Source organism: Haplochromis burtoni, unplaced genomic scaffold (assembly GCF_018398535.1).
Source record: "Haplochromis burtoni strain Fernald_Lab_line unplaced genomic scaffold, NCSU_Asbu1 Contig_173, whole genome shotgun sequence".
NCBI lineage: Eukaryota > Metazoa > Chordata > Actinopteri > Cichliformes > Cichlidae > Haplochromis > Haplochromis burtoni.
Window position 1 is genome coordinate 1011928 of NW_024582534.1, and position 13062 is coordinate 1024989.

A 13062-nucleotide genomic window follows, 5' to 3' on the forward strand; every position below is an offset into this window, starting at 1 on the left:
CTAAAATACACTGGCAGGCACATGAGGAAACGAGGAACAGGTGGGCACACAGCTGGGACTCATGGACATAACGAGACACAGACCTACAAAGTAAAACAGGAAACACACAGATTATTTTACAACACAAAACTCAGGGACCCGAACAGAGCACAGAGGGAAGACACAGGTAAGGATAAGAAACATGAAGTAGAAAATAATAATAATAAACTCAAAGCGCTGGGTCACCGATTCAGGACCGTTACAGGGAAGGAAAAACTCCCTTTTAACAGGAAGAACCTTCGGCAGCATAACTAAGGGAGGATTCAGGGTCACCTGGTCCAGCCCTAACTATATGCTTTAGCAAAAAGGAAAGTTTGAAGCTTCATCTTGAAAGTAGAGATAGTGTCTGTCTCCTGAATCCAAACTGGAAGCTGGTTCCACAGAAGAGGGGCCTGAAAACTGAAGGCTCTGCCTCCCATTCTACTTTTAAATACTCTAGGAACAACAAGTAGGCCTGCAGAGCGAGAGCGAAGTGCTCTAATAGGGTGATATGGTACTACAAGGTCTTATACTTAGCTTCCTGTCTGACAGACGCCAAGTGGTCAGACTGGGCAGCATCACCTCATCCCCCATCACACTGAACACTGGTGCTCCACAGGGGTGTGTACTGAGCCCTCTCCTGTACTCACTCTACACCTACGACTGCACGGCCACTAACAACTCCAACATCATTGTGAAGTTTGCGGACGACACTACAGTGGTGGGTCTTATCACCAACGGTGATGAGACGGCTTACAGGGAGGAGGTCAGCGCCCTGACCCACTGGTGTCAAGACAACCATCTCACCCTCAACGTCGCAAAGACAAAGGAGTTGATAGTGGACTTCCGGAGGTGCAGAGAAGTACACACCCCCATCACCATCAACGGCGCTGCTGTGGAGAGAGTGAGCAGCTTCCGGTTCCTTGGTGTACATCTGGCTGAGGATCTTACGTGGTCAGTACACACAAACAAAACAGTGAAGAAGGCGCAGCAGCGCCTCTTCTTTCTCAGGAGACTGAAAAGATTCGGCATGAGCCCCCGCATCCTCAGGACCTTCTATCACTGTGCCATTGAGAGCATCCTCACTGGATGCATCACCACCTGGTATGGCAACAGCACCGCCTACAACTGCAAAGCTCTCCAGCGAGTAGTGCGGTGCTCTGAACGGATAATTGGAGGTGAGCTTCCCTCCCTCCAAGACATCTACAGGAAGCGCTGCCTGAGGAAAGCGGGGAGGATCATCAAGGACTCCAGTCACCCCAGCCATAAACTGTTCAGACTGCTTCCATCAGGAAGGAGGTTCTGCAGCATCCGGTCCCGTACCAGCAGACTGAGAGACAGCTTCTTCCACCAGGCCATCAGACTGCTGAACACGTCATAGACACCTCAGCTTCACTACTGGAACTTCAACATTATGCACTCCACACTGTATATAAATGCCACTGTTTTGCACAATATCCAACTACCAACATACAACTGTATATTTTACATATTTATTTTATTTTTACTCTATTTAATTTGTAAAATATGTGCACACACACACACATATATATACACACACGTAGACATACATATTTAGTATACACATTCAGTAATATGCATACACTCTTATATTGTACATATATTTATTCATATAATTCTCAGATTTAGCCATTCTTATATTTGCCTGTTCTTATGTTCTTATGTTATTGTACTTTGCACACCTCTGTTGCTTGTGAAGCTCGCACACAAGAATTTCACTCGCATGTACCAGTGTACCTGCACATGTGACAATAAAAGTGATTTCATTTCATGTTCAAGGTTTTACACGCTCCCATCCAGTTTCCATCTTATGTTCTCGCGTCATTGTTTTCATAGTTGGTTCATTCCCAGTTTAGGTTTCAGTTTAGTTTCACCTCACCTTGTTTTTCTGTTTTTTGTGTATCTCTGTACCAAAGGCTCGCTTTTTGTGTAAACCTCTGTTCATCTCTTGCGTGTCTGCATTTGGGTCCGCACCACAAACACACCTGCGGCTTAGCCGTGACAAATTTCAAACATTTGATAAGGTGTATATGCTCCTTTTGAATAAAATATGGATTTATGAGACTTGCAAATCATTACATTTTGCTTTGATTTACATTTCACATGCAGTGGGAAGGTTTGCCCATATTTTCCAGCTGAAGAAACAAGCTGCTGCTGCAGCTCAGTGTTGGTTTTGATAAAAAGGTGTCACAGGGTATCACAGTTTGTTTGTGGGGCTGCACAGCCAAAACCTGTCAGTGTGCCCATAATGACTGTGACAACAATGAGCATCAGAAGTGGACCATCGAGCAAAGGAGGAAGATGGCCTGTTCTGATGAATCATGTTTGCTTTTTTCACGTGGATGGCCGGGAGGTTGTCATGTGCTTAGGAAACACAGTCTGATGCTCTGGAAACCTCGGGTCCTGCCACCCATGTGGATATTACTTTGATATTATTGTAGGCGCCAGATATCTACTTTATATTTGGATTTACAATTAATTTCATGTTTGGTTTGTAATTCATAGATGCTTGTGAGTTACATAATTGATATTTTCAGGATTAATACATTTGAACATTTAGGTTATGTTTTCGTAAGGTAATGATATGGCCCTGTTGTGATAAGAATCAAAAGAGGTGCCCATCACTTTAAGCATGTAAGTGCAATGGCAGCATGAAAACCTTTGTGGTTTGGGAAGAGGAGGAGCATGGCCAGAGAGGTTAGGAGTACACAGGTTGTTCTGGATAAATGTCTTATTTTTTGGAACGTTTATGCATATTTAAGAAGGAGTTTATTGTTAAGTCTTTAGTTAGTAATAAATAAAACAATCTTCAAGTCACAATTCAACTGGAAACATTTCCTTTTAGAAACCAGGAACACCCGTCAGCCACAGACTCCTTTTTTGAACATTTCCCTACATGCACCACCTACCTAAACGTTGCTGCAGACCATGTGCACCCTTTCATGGAAACGGTCTTTTTCCTTGGCTTCTTTCACAGTAGTATTATAATCATGCCTGATTGGTATGAGTTCAACCCCATTTGCCATAATGATGAAAAAACAATAATTCACAGGGAACGTGTTGATCTGCAGAGAAGGGCCGACCTAAGTGGAAATAAAGTTTATCATATACGAAAGAAGAAGAAACAGTGTCAATATTATCTGAATTTATTTGGTGCATTGTGAAAAGCTCGTGTACGGAACAGATGAAGCTACGTGTTATCTGGAACGTTCACCGGCACCAGTTTAGTCGCACGGCTGCCAAAAACGAGCCCACCGGTTCCCCAGGCTTGTGACAAAATCGTTGCTTGCATCTTTATCTTTTCTGCGCGTTCGCGCATTTCCTTGAGGCGCGCACAGGATGAAGTGCGCGCGCGCTTGGCACGGAGCCGCGCACTCCAGCCCATACCCGTAGTAAAGCAAAGCTCCAAACTAGACATGGCGGCGGATCCTCAGCCGGACTGGCTCTCCTGCCTTCCCTCTTCTTGGAGTTATGGGGTGACTCGGGATGGACGCATATTCTTCATTAAGTAAATATGACGCGGATACACGGATTTATGGATACCTACTGCTTTTTTCTCCGACGCATACTTGTTTGGGGTTTTTTTTCGGGTTCTCTGTTCACCTCTCCCTCCCCCGTTTTCTTTCACCAACAGCGAAGAAGCAAAGAGTACAACCTGGTTGCATCCAGTTACAGGAGAAGCTGTCATCACGGGGCACAGAAAAACCCCAGGTAATACAGGATGTGTTTTTTCTACATTCCTGCGAAAATCCGTGCACGCACGCACGCACGCTCGCATCGCCTAGAAAAGGTTATGTGCGCGTCACGGTGGGAAAAAAGGGGCGACAAGTTGCGGGGAGAGCGTGAAAGACGACGGGGGTAGATTTCTTCTCTGCAGCAAAGCAACAGTCGCCCCTCTCCGCTGTCGGACCGTTGCGCACGGCGTCCCCCCGCCATCCCCACCCCACTTACTCCACCTGGACACTTTGCGACACACTTTTTAAAAGTTATGTCACGTAGGCTTTTGCCGATTTCCAAGCGGATTCCCTGCAGTGACATTTGATACATACCCCGCTTTGCTGCAGAAACCCAGTATTTCCAGTCACCACGGCTGATTATAGAACAATGCGCTGCGGCTTGTGCGTCAGCTCAGAGACGATATTGCCCCCAAATTTGCACATCTGCCGTGGGGAGGTTTTTATTGGGTGCATGCACATCAATGGTGTATTCCACCAGCGTGATACTGAGCAGGCAGACGCACACAAAATGATAAATTCTGCAGGAGGGAGGGGGCGGGATTGATTAAAAAGGGCGCAATCCAAACGAGATATTATGCTAGAAAAAGTGTGTTGCTGTTTGATTCGCTGTCTCTGTCACCGTTCCTTATGTTCCTGCTGTCTTGTGTTGCTTTTCTTTCCCTCCCTCTCCTCACAGATTTACCAACAGGATGGGAGGAAGGATATACATTTGAGGGAGCTCGCTGCTTCATCAAGTGAGTTGGAATGTGTGGCATGGAAAAAACATAGATAGGAAGACACTGATGGATGCAGAGAGGGATGGAGACGGGTTGGGTGGCTTGTCTTGGGCAGTGGGGTGCTGCTTTGTGTGCTTGGTAAGCTCTGAGATTCCCTCCTCTCTTCCCACCTCTTGGCCTGTCTGCTCCTTTGGAGGAATTCCCAAATCCTTCTGTTTAACGGCCCTGTTATGTGCACACACATCCTTACCCACACATGTAGAAAACTGATGTGACTGAACAGCTCTTCGCCTCTGTCTCATAAACACACTCTCTCCAGTGAAGGGATTTACCCAAGAACAAGTCTGTACTGTTAGTGAGGCACAAGTTTGACAAGCAAGGGTGACTCAGACACTGCTCCACTGCTTAACAGGCTCTACTTGTTGGTGTGCTGTGTGTCTGTTGTGTATGTGTGCACCCACTCCAGGTTTATAACCAACTTCAGCAACCTGTGAGCTTTTTGCACACACATGTTAGTTTTTTGGTGTGACTGTCTGGCAGCTCTCTGATCACCACAGATATACTTTGATTTTCTTCCACCTATTTTCACACTGACTTTTACTGGAGCTGCTGGTGCAGCTTTACTGGAGCTGCTGGTGCTATCTGTGGATATTTTGAAAGCAGCAGCTGACACATGCAGTGAGCTAATATAGCCATTCTATAAATAGACCAAACCTGGTGCTCATTTGTATGTATACATGCATGCAGAGTGTACCCAAACACATCTTCAGCGTATTAATGCATGCACATGGACATGTAAACCTGCAAGCACAGTTGCATGTGTTAAGCATTACATGCTTGCACAGTTGGATAACTGCAAATGCAGCCAGAGCATTTTAAAGAGGCTGGGATTAGATCAGGACACATTCAGAGGCAGTACAGAGAGACATGAGTGTGTGATGGTGCTTGAGTTGTAAAATACATTCATGTTTTTCACATGATAGGAAAGAAAAGAACTCGTGCATATATTCTGGCTTTCGTTGTTTCTTGGGGAGGGCACACGTCTCTAATGTTTTCTGATTACTTACTGACGTTTCGTTTGCTTATCGAGCTTTTCAAGCTGGTGTTTGATACATGCAGCCAAAAGTGTTTATCTAAAACATGGCTCGCTGTGACGAGTGCTACTGATCATTGTAATGGAATCACTACATTGGTACCATCATACTCTAAGTATTATCTTTTGTTTGAATTAGCTCCTGTTGTGTCGTTCACCAGTTGGACCATCTGCAAAATAGTGAAACAATCTAAAGAGTCAAAAAGCTGGTAAATGGACTTGTTCTTCTCTACTCTACCTGAGCACTCAACACACTTTATACAACTGGCCTCATTCACCACCTAATCATACAAGCACTTTGTTCTATGCTTTTTCTGCTGACGTGCTTTCACACACACACTCCAGTGGATGTACCGGAGAGCAACTTGGAGTTAATATCTTACCCATTTGGCATGCAGACTGGAGCAGCCAGAGATCAACAGACACTAACTCAGGACAGTGGGACACAGACTCCGATATCTTCAGCTACCTTTCTCATATTTGGCACACAACAAGAAGCAGTCCATGTGGGGAGCATTTTTCACAGCCTATAAATGCCGTGGCCCACCTGGCTAAAGTTGACCACAGCTGGAGCATTTTTTTCCCTCAGTTCCATTTTATTTATACAGCACCAAATGACAAGTCGCCTCAAGGTACTTTGCTTTGCAAGGTAGACCCTACAATAATACATACAGTTGCATTGAATAACTTAACCTAATTGTAAACTATAAACAAGTTTAAAAAAAAGATTAAAGAATGAAGCAAATGGTGTAACTTACTATTGTTTTACCTGTTTGGCTGAGATCTGTCCAATTATGTATACTAATTAAGGACTGCCCCAGCTTAGCTTAGGTCACGCTATGCTTTATTTAAACAAACACTGAAGATTTAGTTACCAGGACAATGCAGCAAATTGTGTGTACCAATATAGCCGTACTGAGCAGGTGACAGGAGGAGGCAAAGTGGTCAAAGTCGGTCATCTCTGGAGACTAAATGATGCCAGTTCAAATGTGAAGTAAGGTATAGGCAAATTGTAAGTAGCCCGTCTAGCTGGTGGGTGCTCTGATAACTCAACAGTGTGATTTTATTTTTTTTGTTTGTTTTGTTAGAGGACAAAATAAGTAGTGATTACAGGTGGAAAAGCTCATTTGGATATTAGGCCATAAAAAGCAACTTCTGTGCTGTTCTCGAAGTGGCGTGCTCGGCTGAAGGCGAACATTCATGCTGCCACATTCACAGGCTTGAATACAATGAGAAGCATTTGACACAGAGCAGTCACACTAAAGGACACTGCATCATCACCACTTCTTGAAACCCCCCCACATTCCTCTCAAATTCCTCTTCGGTCATTTTTCTATTAGTCCATTATTGGGAGTGTTTTCTCGCAGCTCACGCCTCATCAGTGGCGTTGAAGGGCATTTCTGCTCCCTGAGTTTGTGATGGTAGCTTATTTGTCCTCAGGCTGAGCTTTTCAGGGTCAGACACCTCCTGCTTGGGTTAATCTCCACGTTTCCATTTTGAATATGTTTATGTCCTCATATTTATAATTTAACTCGCTTAGGAATTCTTTAAGCCTGAGGTAGAGACATGTTGGATTGCCTGGAAACAAAGTCCCTCCCGTGTAAATAACCCTAAATACTTTTATTTGCTTACTTGCATCTTATTTTGGCAGTACTATCAGCTGGGATTAACTTCCTGTTGGAGTTGTAATGCTATTATTTTGAAGGAACGACTTCCTGTATAACTGTTGTCGGTGCAGTTTGGCGACAGTCGGGGAGGTTGGAGGGAGTGTTGTAACGGAGCTTGTGGAAGTTTATCTTGTCATTAGCAGCCCCGTTGATGAGGCACAAATTTGTGGTTATAAGTAAATAAGTACATGTTTAAATATTGTGCATGACAGAAACTGTACATTTGTTATGTAGAAGGTTAAGTTATTTTATGTTGTAAAGGTTTAAAGTTGTACTTTATTTTCTATTTTAGGCTTTTTCACCTTCATTATGTGGAGTTTTCTACGAACAGTTTAGAACCACAATGACTGAAAGTCTGCAAACCTCGAGCAGAATATGAGGCAATCCTCTGGCTTTACTCTCTGCTCAGACTCAGTCAAATGCTACAAAACTAAATGGACAGTACTACACTGTAAATATCTTTATTAATCGGCTATGTACCACAGGCCTTCAAGCTGGCTGTAGTTACACCTTTACTCAAAAAGCATCTCTAGACCCAGCAGTCTTAGCTAATAATAGGCCAATCTCCAACCTTCCTTTATATCAAACATCCTTGAAAGAGTAGTTGTCAAACAGCTAACAGATCATCTGCAGAGGTTTATTTGAAGAGTTTCAGTCAGGTTTCAGAGCTCAGCACAGAAACAGCTTTAGTGAAGGTTACAAATGATCTTCTTATGGCCTCTGACAGTGGACTCATCTCTGTGCTTGTCCTGCTAGACCTCAGTGCAGCGTTCGATACTGTCGACCATAATATCCTATCCGGTCTTTAAATCTGATGTCAGTACTTGTCTGGGCCCAAACTCCACTTCAGGTCCCAAAGTCAAACGAACACTGCGACATCAATGAGAGTTAAAAACTGTCTAAATTCTTTCATCTGTAATAAAATGTTCAGTGTTGCTGCTTTACCAGGTGTAATAATTAAGTTTAACATCCAGGCATCCATGAAAACAGGATTTATTAAATTCAACGGAGTTAGAAGTTAGCAGGAAGTTAGCTCACTAGCTTCCACCTAAACATGATATAGCATGTTCTGACTGAGAGATTAATGAAAAATTCAAACGTACAGCTCTGCTATCACTTCCAACATAAATGAAGACAGAAAACTAAACAGCAGTGACGTTTGCAGGGTTACTGAAGTTGGGCTAGCTGCTATATAATGATGTGCTACGTGATTGCTAGTGACACAGCTATGTTAGCATAACATTAGCACAGTGAAGGTGGAGGATGAACGTGTCCCAGTTAGGTAGGTACTAAACAGTACCTGGTACTATCGCCTAATTGAAAACTGTCATGCTGGTACTAATGGAAAAGGGCTAAGTTTTCTATGTGAGTGCTTTCTATCTAACACACTCGTACTCCAGTGGATGCGTCGGAGAGCAATTTGCTCAAGGATATTTGGCTTGTAGACTGGAGCAGCCGGGCATCAAACCACCAACCTTTCAGTCAGCAGATGACCTACTCGACCTCCTGGGCTACAGCAACCCTCCCTACTGGGTGCTGCACTGAGGTCTTTCAGGAAAAATACAGCAACATAGTGGAGTTTGTGCTTAAATCCTTGTTTGTTCCTGCGTGGAAAGTCCACACGAGTCCAGATTTCCGAGGACGGGAGGACACAGCTTGCGGACTCGGGGGCCCGCCACCTCTGGGGCCCGTCACCTCGGGGGCCCGCCACCTCTGTGGCCCGTCACCTCGGGGGCCCGCCACCTTCAGCTGAATTCTATGATACTTCTAAAGTATAATTTCACCAAATTATACCGTTCAGTCGTAATGAATAACCTGGACACTCATGTCACCATTAGGTTTTTGCAGTGCGAGTTTAATTCACAGTATTTTAGTGCATCTGCAGCGATCCTGGTAACCATGGACACTGTGTGGATGCATCGATGTAGGTCAGACTCTGTGAAGTACCCCTCATGTCTCTTTAAAAGTAAAAAGAGGTCATTCATCATCTTGTGGAGCTAGTTTTACAGCATGATCTTACTGGAAAATTGCAAAATAAATGGAAACCTGTTGAGGATGGTGTGCGCTCACAGTCAGCTATCCTGTGTGTGGTGAGTTCGTTCATCCCCTTCTCCTGTTTGTCTCCCACTTTGCTACTGCAATCTTAGAGAGATTTTTGCACTTCTATAAATTGTGAAATGTGGTTGTAATTATGCATAGCATGTGTGAGTGCAAGCACGTCTTTTTTTTTAAAGATTGTTTTTCTGTCTAATCTTTACTCTCAAACCCTTAAACACCAGCAAGTCTGCAGCTGAGAGAAAAACGGGTCCACATTACCGATGCACGCTATTTTTTCCAAGTACCGTCTCTTGGTGTCCGGGCGCAACCGGTCTCGATACAGTCCTTTGACTTTTGAGCTGATTTTAAGCATGGTTCTGGCAGTCGTCCTTCCAACACAGTGTGTTTGTTTTGATTCGTGGCCTTCTCAAATGGCGCCGCGCTCCCACAATGCATTGCGGTGTTACATCAAAGCCAAAGCCCGAGCAGTCCCCCAGGTGCCCAGATGGTGGGTGTAGCAGTAGGAAGGGGTGCAGGGGATAAATCAAACCTATTAAAAACGGATTCAGTTCATTTTCTCCACTATCATGTCCGTCGTCGTTCCTTACGCCGTTTTCATGCTTGCTGCTTCACTTGTGTCGTGGGTGGTGCGTGTTGACATATCACATTCTGTGTCATGAGATACAATCTTTGTGGCATGTCGGCCAATCGCACAGCTCTTACTTTTGTAATTTTGTGCATTGCATCGCGGTCGTCGGCTTGGCTGAACAGACGAGTGCGATCATGTGGGTTTTTACCTCCATCGTAATGATGATTAGCACAGAAGGTCAGAGACACACAGATGCACACAGAGAGATGTTGCAACTGAAAACTCAAGCTTTCAAACAGTTGATTAATGAAATATATAAATAATTAATTAAATGTCTTAATTATTTAATTATGTGTTTATTTCATTTTGGCACTCGAGGCCCTCCATACCACAAGACTAAGCATCAGGGTTTCAAATGAACTACAGTTCTGTCTGGGTCTTTGGTTGATTATTAAGCTGGAGTGAAAGCTCCCCTGTGCTTCGAGGATTCTGACTTTAGCATGAGTTGGGAGTGTTGACTCATTCAAACATAATCTTCCAGGTTTCACTAAGGCAGAGTAAACCAGTTTATTAATTATTAATTCATGTACTAACAGAGACTTCCAGGAGTCAGACCTAACATATAATCCACATGTCACTGTTTTACTCCTTGGTACAGTTGTGGACACTATATTTATCTTTTGTTGTGATTTTAGTGTTTAAATTTCTTTTTGTTGATTTTTGGAGAAAACACAGTCTCTAAGGGGATGTGGTTTTGGGGGGATAACATTTATAGAAATGAGAGCCGCTCCATCCAAAGTGGGATAGACCCTGTCTCTCCCAACAAGACCAGAAATTCTTCCAAGTATTTATACAGCCCACATCATTTTTTTGGACTTTTTGGACAGCAGTTTAAGGAGAACATGAGGCTAACATGTCACTGCTGGTCAGACTGGAGAGGGTTCAGAGAATAGTACAGTAAGACATTGTTTTAGCAAATTCACAAAACGATTTAACTATTTTAATGTATCAGGTGTCGTTACTGCCGACGTGAACTGTAATTGTATGGAATTTACCATCATCCTTTCACGTTTCGCTGGAAGATAATTCACTGTGGTTGCTGCTGTCTGTAACTTCATATCTCAAAATGGAATTGCAAATAAGAGTTTGTTCCTCTGCGGGTATGTCGCCAAAACGGGAAAGGCAATTAGAGACATGAACTGGTTGTTTGTTTGCCGGAGATTTCTGTTTAGAAATTTCTACGTCCATGTGCCCAAGCTGCATCCATTGGCGTGTATGAATGTTAGAAATCATTTAGGAAGAAAAAAGTGCACATATGAATGGGTGAATAAGGCGAGTGTGCAGGTAGAGCAATGAGCCTGGCTCATGTAAATGTAGTTGGCATCAGTCTCTGAGCAGACATTCATGTGCTCATCCATAGAGACTTTACATTACATTGGACCAACTTCACATGCACCTGCAGGCAAACGTCAAAGAACTAATAGAAATGATTACTAGGGCCTGTTGTCTCTAAATGTCTGTGTGTTTAGTCAAGTTTAGTCAATAGTAATCAGTGGAAACATCAGATGCACTTGTGTTTACTGTCGGTAGTCAAATCTTTCCGCATTTTACAGAGATAAACATTAGGGTAGGACAGGATGGAGGAACTGAATGAAAGAGAATCGGAGAGTCTAACCTGGAGCTGACATCACGGTGTCGTAGTTATGTCTGGCCACTGTTGCTGCCAGTTTCCTCCTCCTTTCCTGATCCTCTCTCTTTCCCTCTACTATGTCTGTGTGTTGTTGGTTTGACTTGGCAGAGGATCAGTGCTTTGGGAAGGATACAAAATAAACAGAGTAACACAAACTAATCTTCCCTGCTGCTCTCCCACCAGAAAACACAACTTCATGCATGCAGCAGCTTATTCTAAGTAAAACTTCATGACTTTCAATAAGACAGTGAACATGTGCCGTTCTCAGCGTGTAGGCGACACAGGTTTGGACTTGTGTGTGATTAAAGTGCAAATTAAGTGTAACAAACAAGCTGGACTGTGTCCTAATGAGTAGCCATGCTACTGGGTTGTTGTTTTTAATCAGTGAGATATTATGTTTATTCATTGAGTTTGCTGTTTGGTCCTGGCAGCTTACAGGTTATGTTCCCACGAGTCATTTCCACCTGTTAGAGGAATCTAACGGCTGCGACGCGTTAATGTGTGCAGAACCAGTTTTTCACAATTATGTGAGAAACGAGTGTGTGTGTGGTTTGAGTAAGCAGTAGGGCTGCTTTTCTGTTTGACACCAGCAAGCTTTCAGTTTTTGCATCAACTGCAAACTGCACACAAAATGTGCCTAAGGAAAGCCTTTTATTGGCTGAACTGTTGGGGCAAAATATTTACTTATTAAAACATTTAATATGAGCAAAGAATATTGAACATTACTGTAAAGTATATGACAAATGTTTTAAGGTTCTCTTCTGTGTTGCAAAAAACCCAAACAAACAAAGACCAGTCGTCTCAGTTTTCCACAATCCAGACAAACACTTGTTGTCCTTTGATGAAATTGTTGCCCACAGCAAGTTTTTTTTGATATTTACAAATGAGAGATTGTATTAGAACACAGCAAAACTAGTCCTTGTCCATTTCTGGCCCATCAACTCGAAGAAATGATGGTGAAAGATTGTCAGGGAAGGGGCCTGATTTCTAAAATGTATAATGAACTGGTGGCTGCCTCTCCAGAAACGTCAGCAAAGAAGCTCGAGTTCTGGAGAGAGGACTTACAGGAGAAATATTCATATTAACTCATTCACTGCCAGCCATTGGCAGTGATTGAGTAAAACCCATTGACTCATGCACTGCAATTGACGGCAATAGACGTCAATGGCAGTGAATGAGTTAATAAGAAATATTAGAGATGCATTTAGAACCAAAACTTTTTCTGCTGGTTATTTATCCAGCTGTCACATAAGGGCTGCTGGTGGCCAACAGAGTGATTGCAGTTGCTTGGAAAGAGGTGGATCGACCAAGGATAGAATGGATTTCAGAATTAACATCAACTCTGAGCTTAGAAAAGATCACCACGCAGGGGAGACTTGCCCCGGTTGGTGGAAAATTTGGGGATGATGTTTATTGCTTGGTATTGAATGACTACTTTCTAATGTACGTGTAACCTGCGAGTGTGAGTCATATATGGTGGGAGCCGCACACAGC

General features: G+C 43.4%; 1 protein-coding gene across 13 annotated transcripts in view; it reads left to right on the forward strand.

The window, feature by feature from the left end:
• Positions 1-3368: 3368 nt before the first annotated feature.
• The window catches only part of LOC102308831 (pleckstrin homology domain-containing family A member 5), a 176463-nt gene continuing 166769 nt past the window's right edge, over positions 3369-13062 (forward strand). For 2 of the 13 annotated variants that reach the window (XM_042225500.1, XM_042225504.1), the window contains exons 1-3: positions 3378-3547; positions 3674-3750; positions 4453-4510. In XM_042225500.1, the coding sequence (XP_042081434.1) occupies positions 3456-3547; positions 3674-3750; positions 4453-4510 (227 nt within the window). In that variant the 5' untranslated portion in view covers positions 3378-3455. Of the gene's footprint in view, positions 3548-3673; positions 3751-4452; positions 4511-5983; positions 7817-13062 lie in introns of those variants that run through there. The other 11 variants (XM_042225498.1, XM_042225505.1, XM_042225503.1 and 8 more) reach the window with 10 other exon arrangements.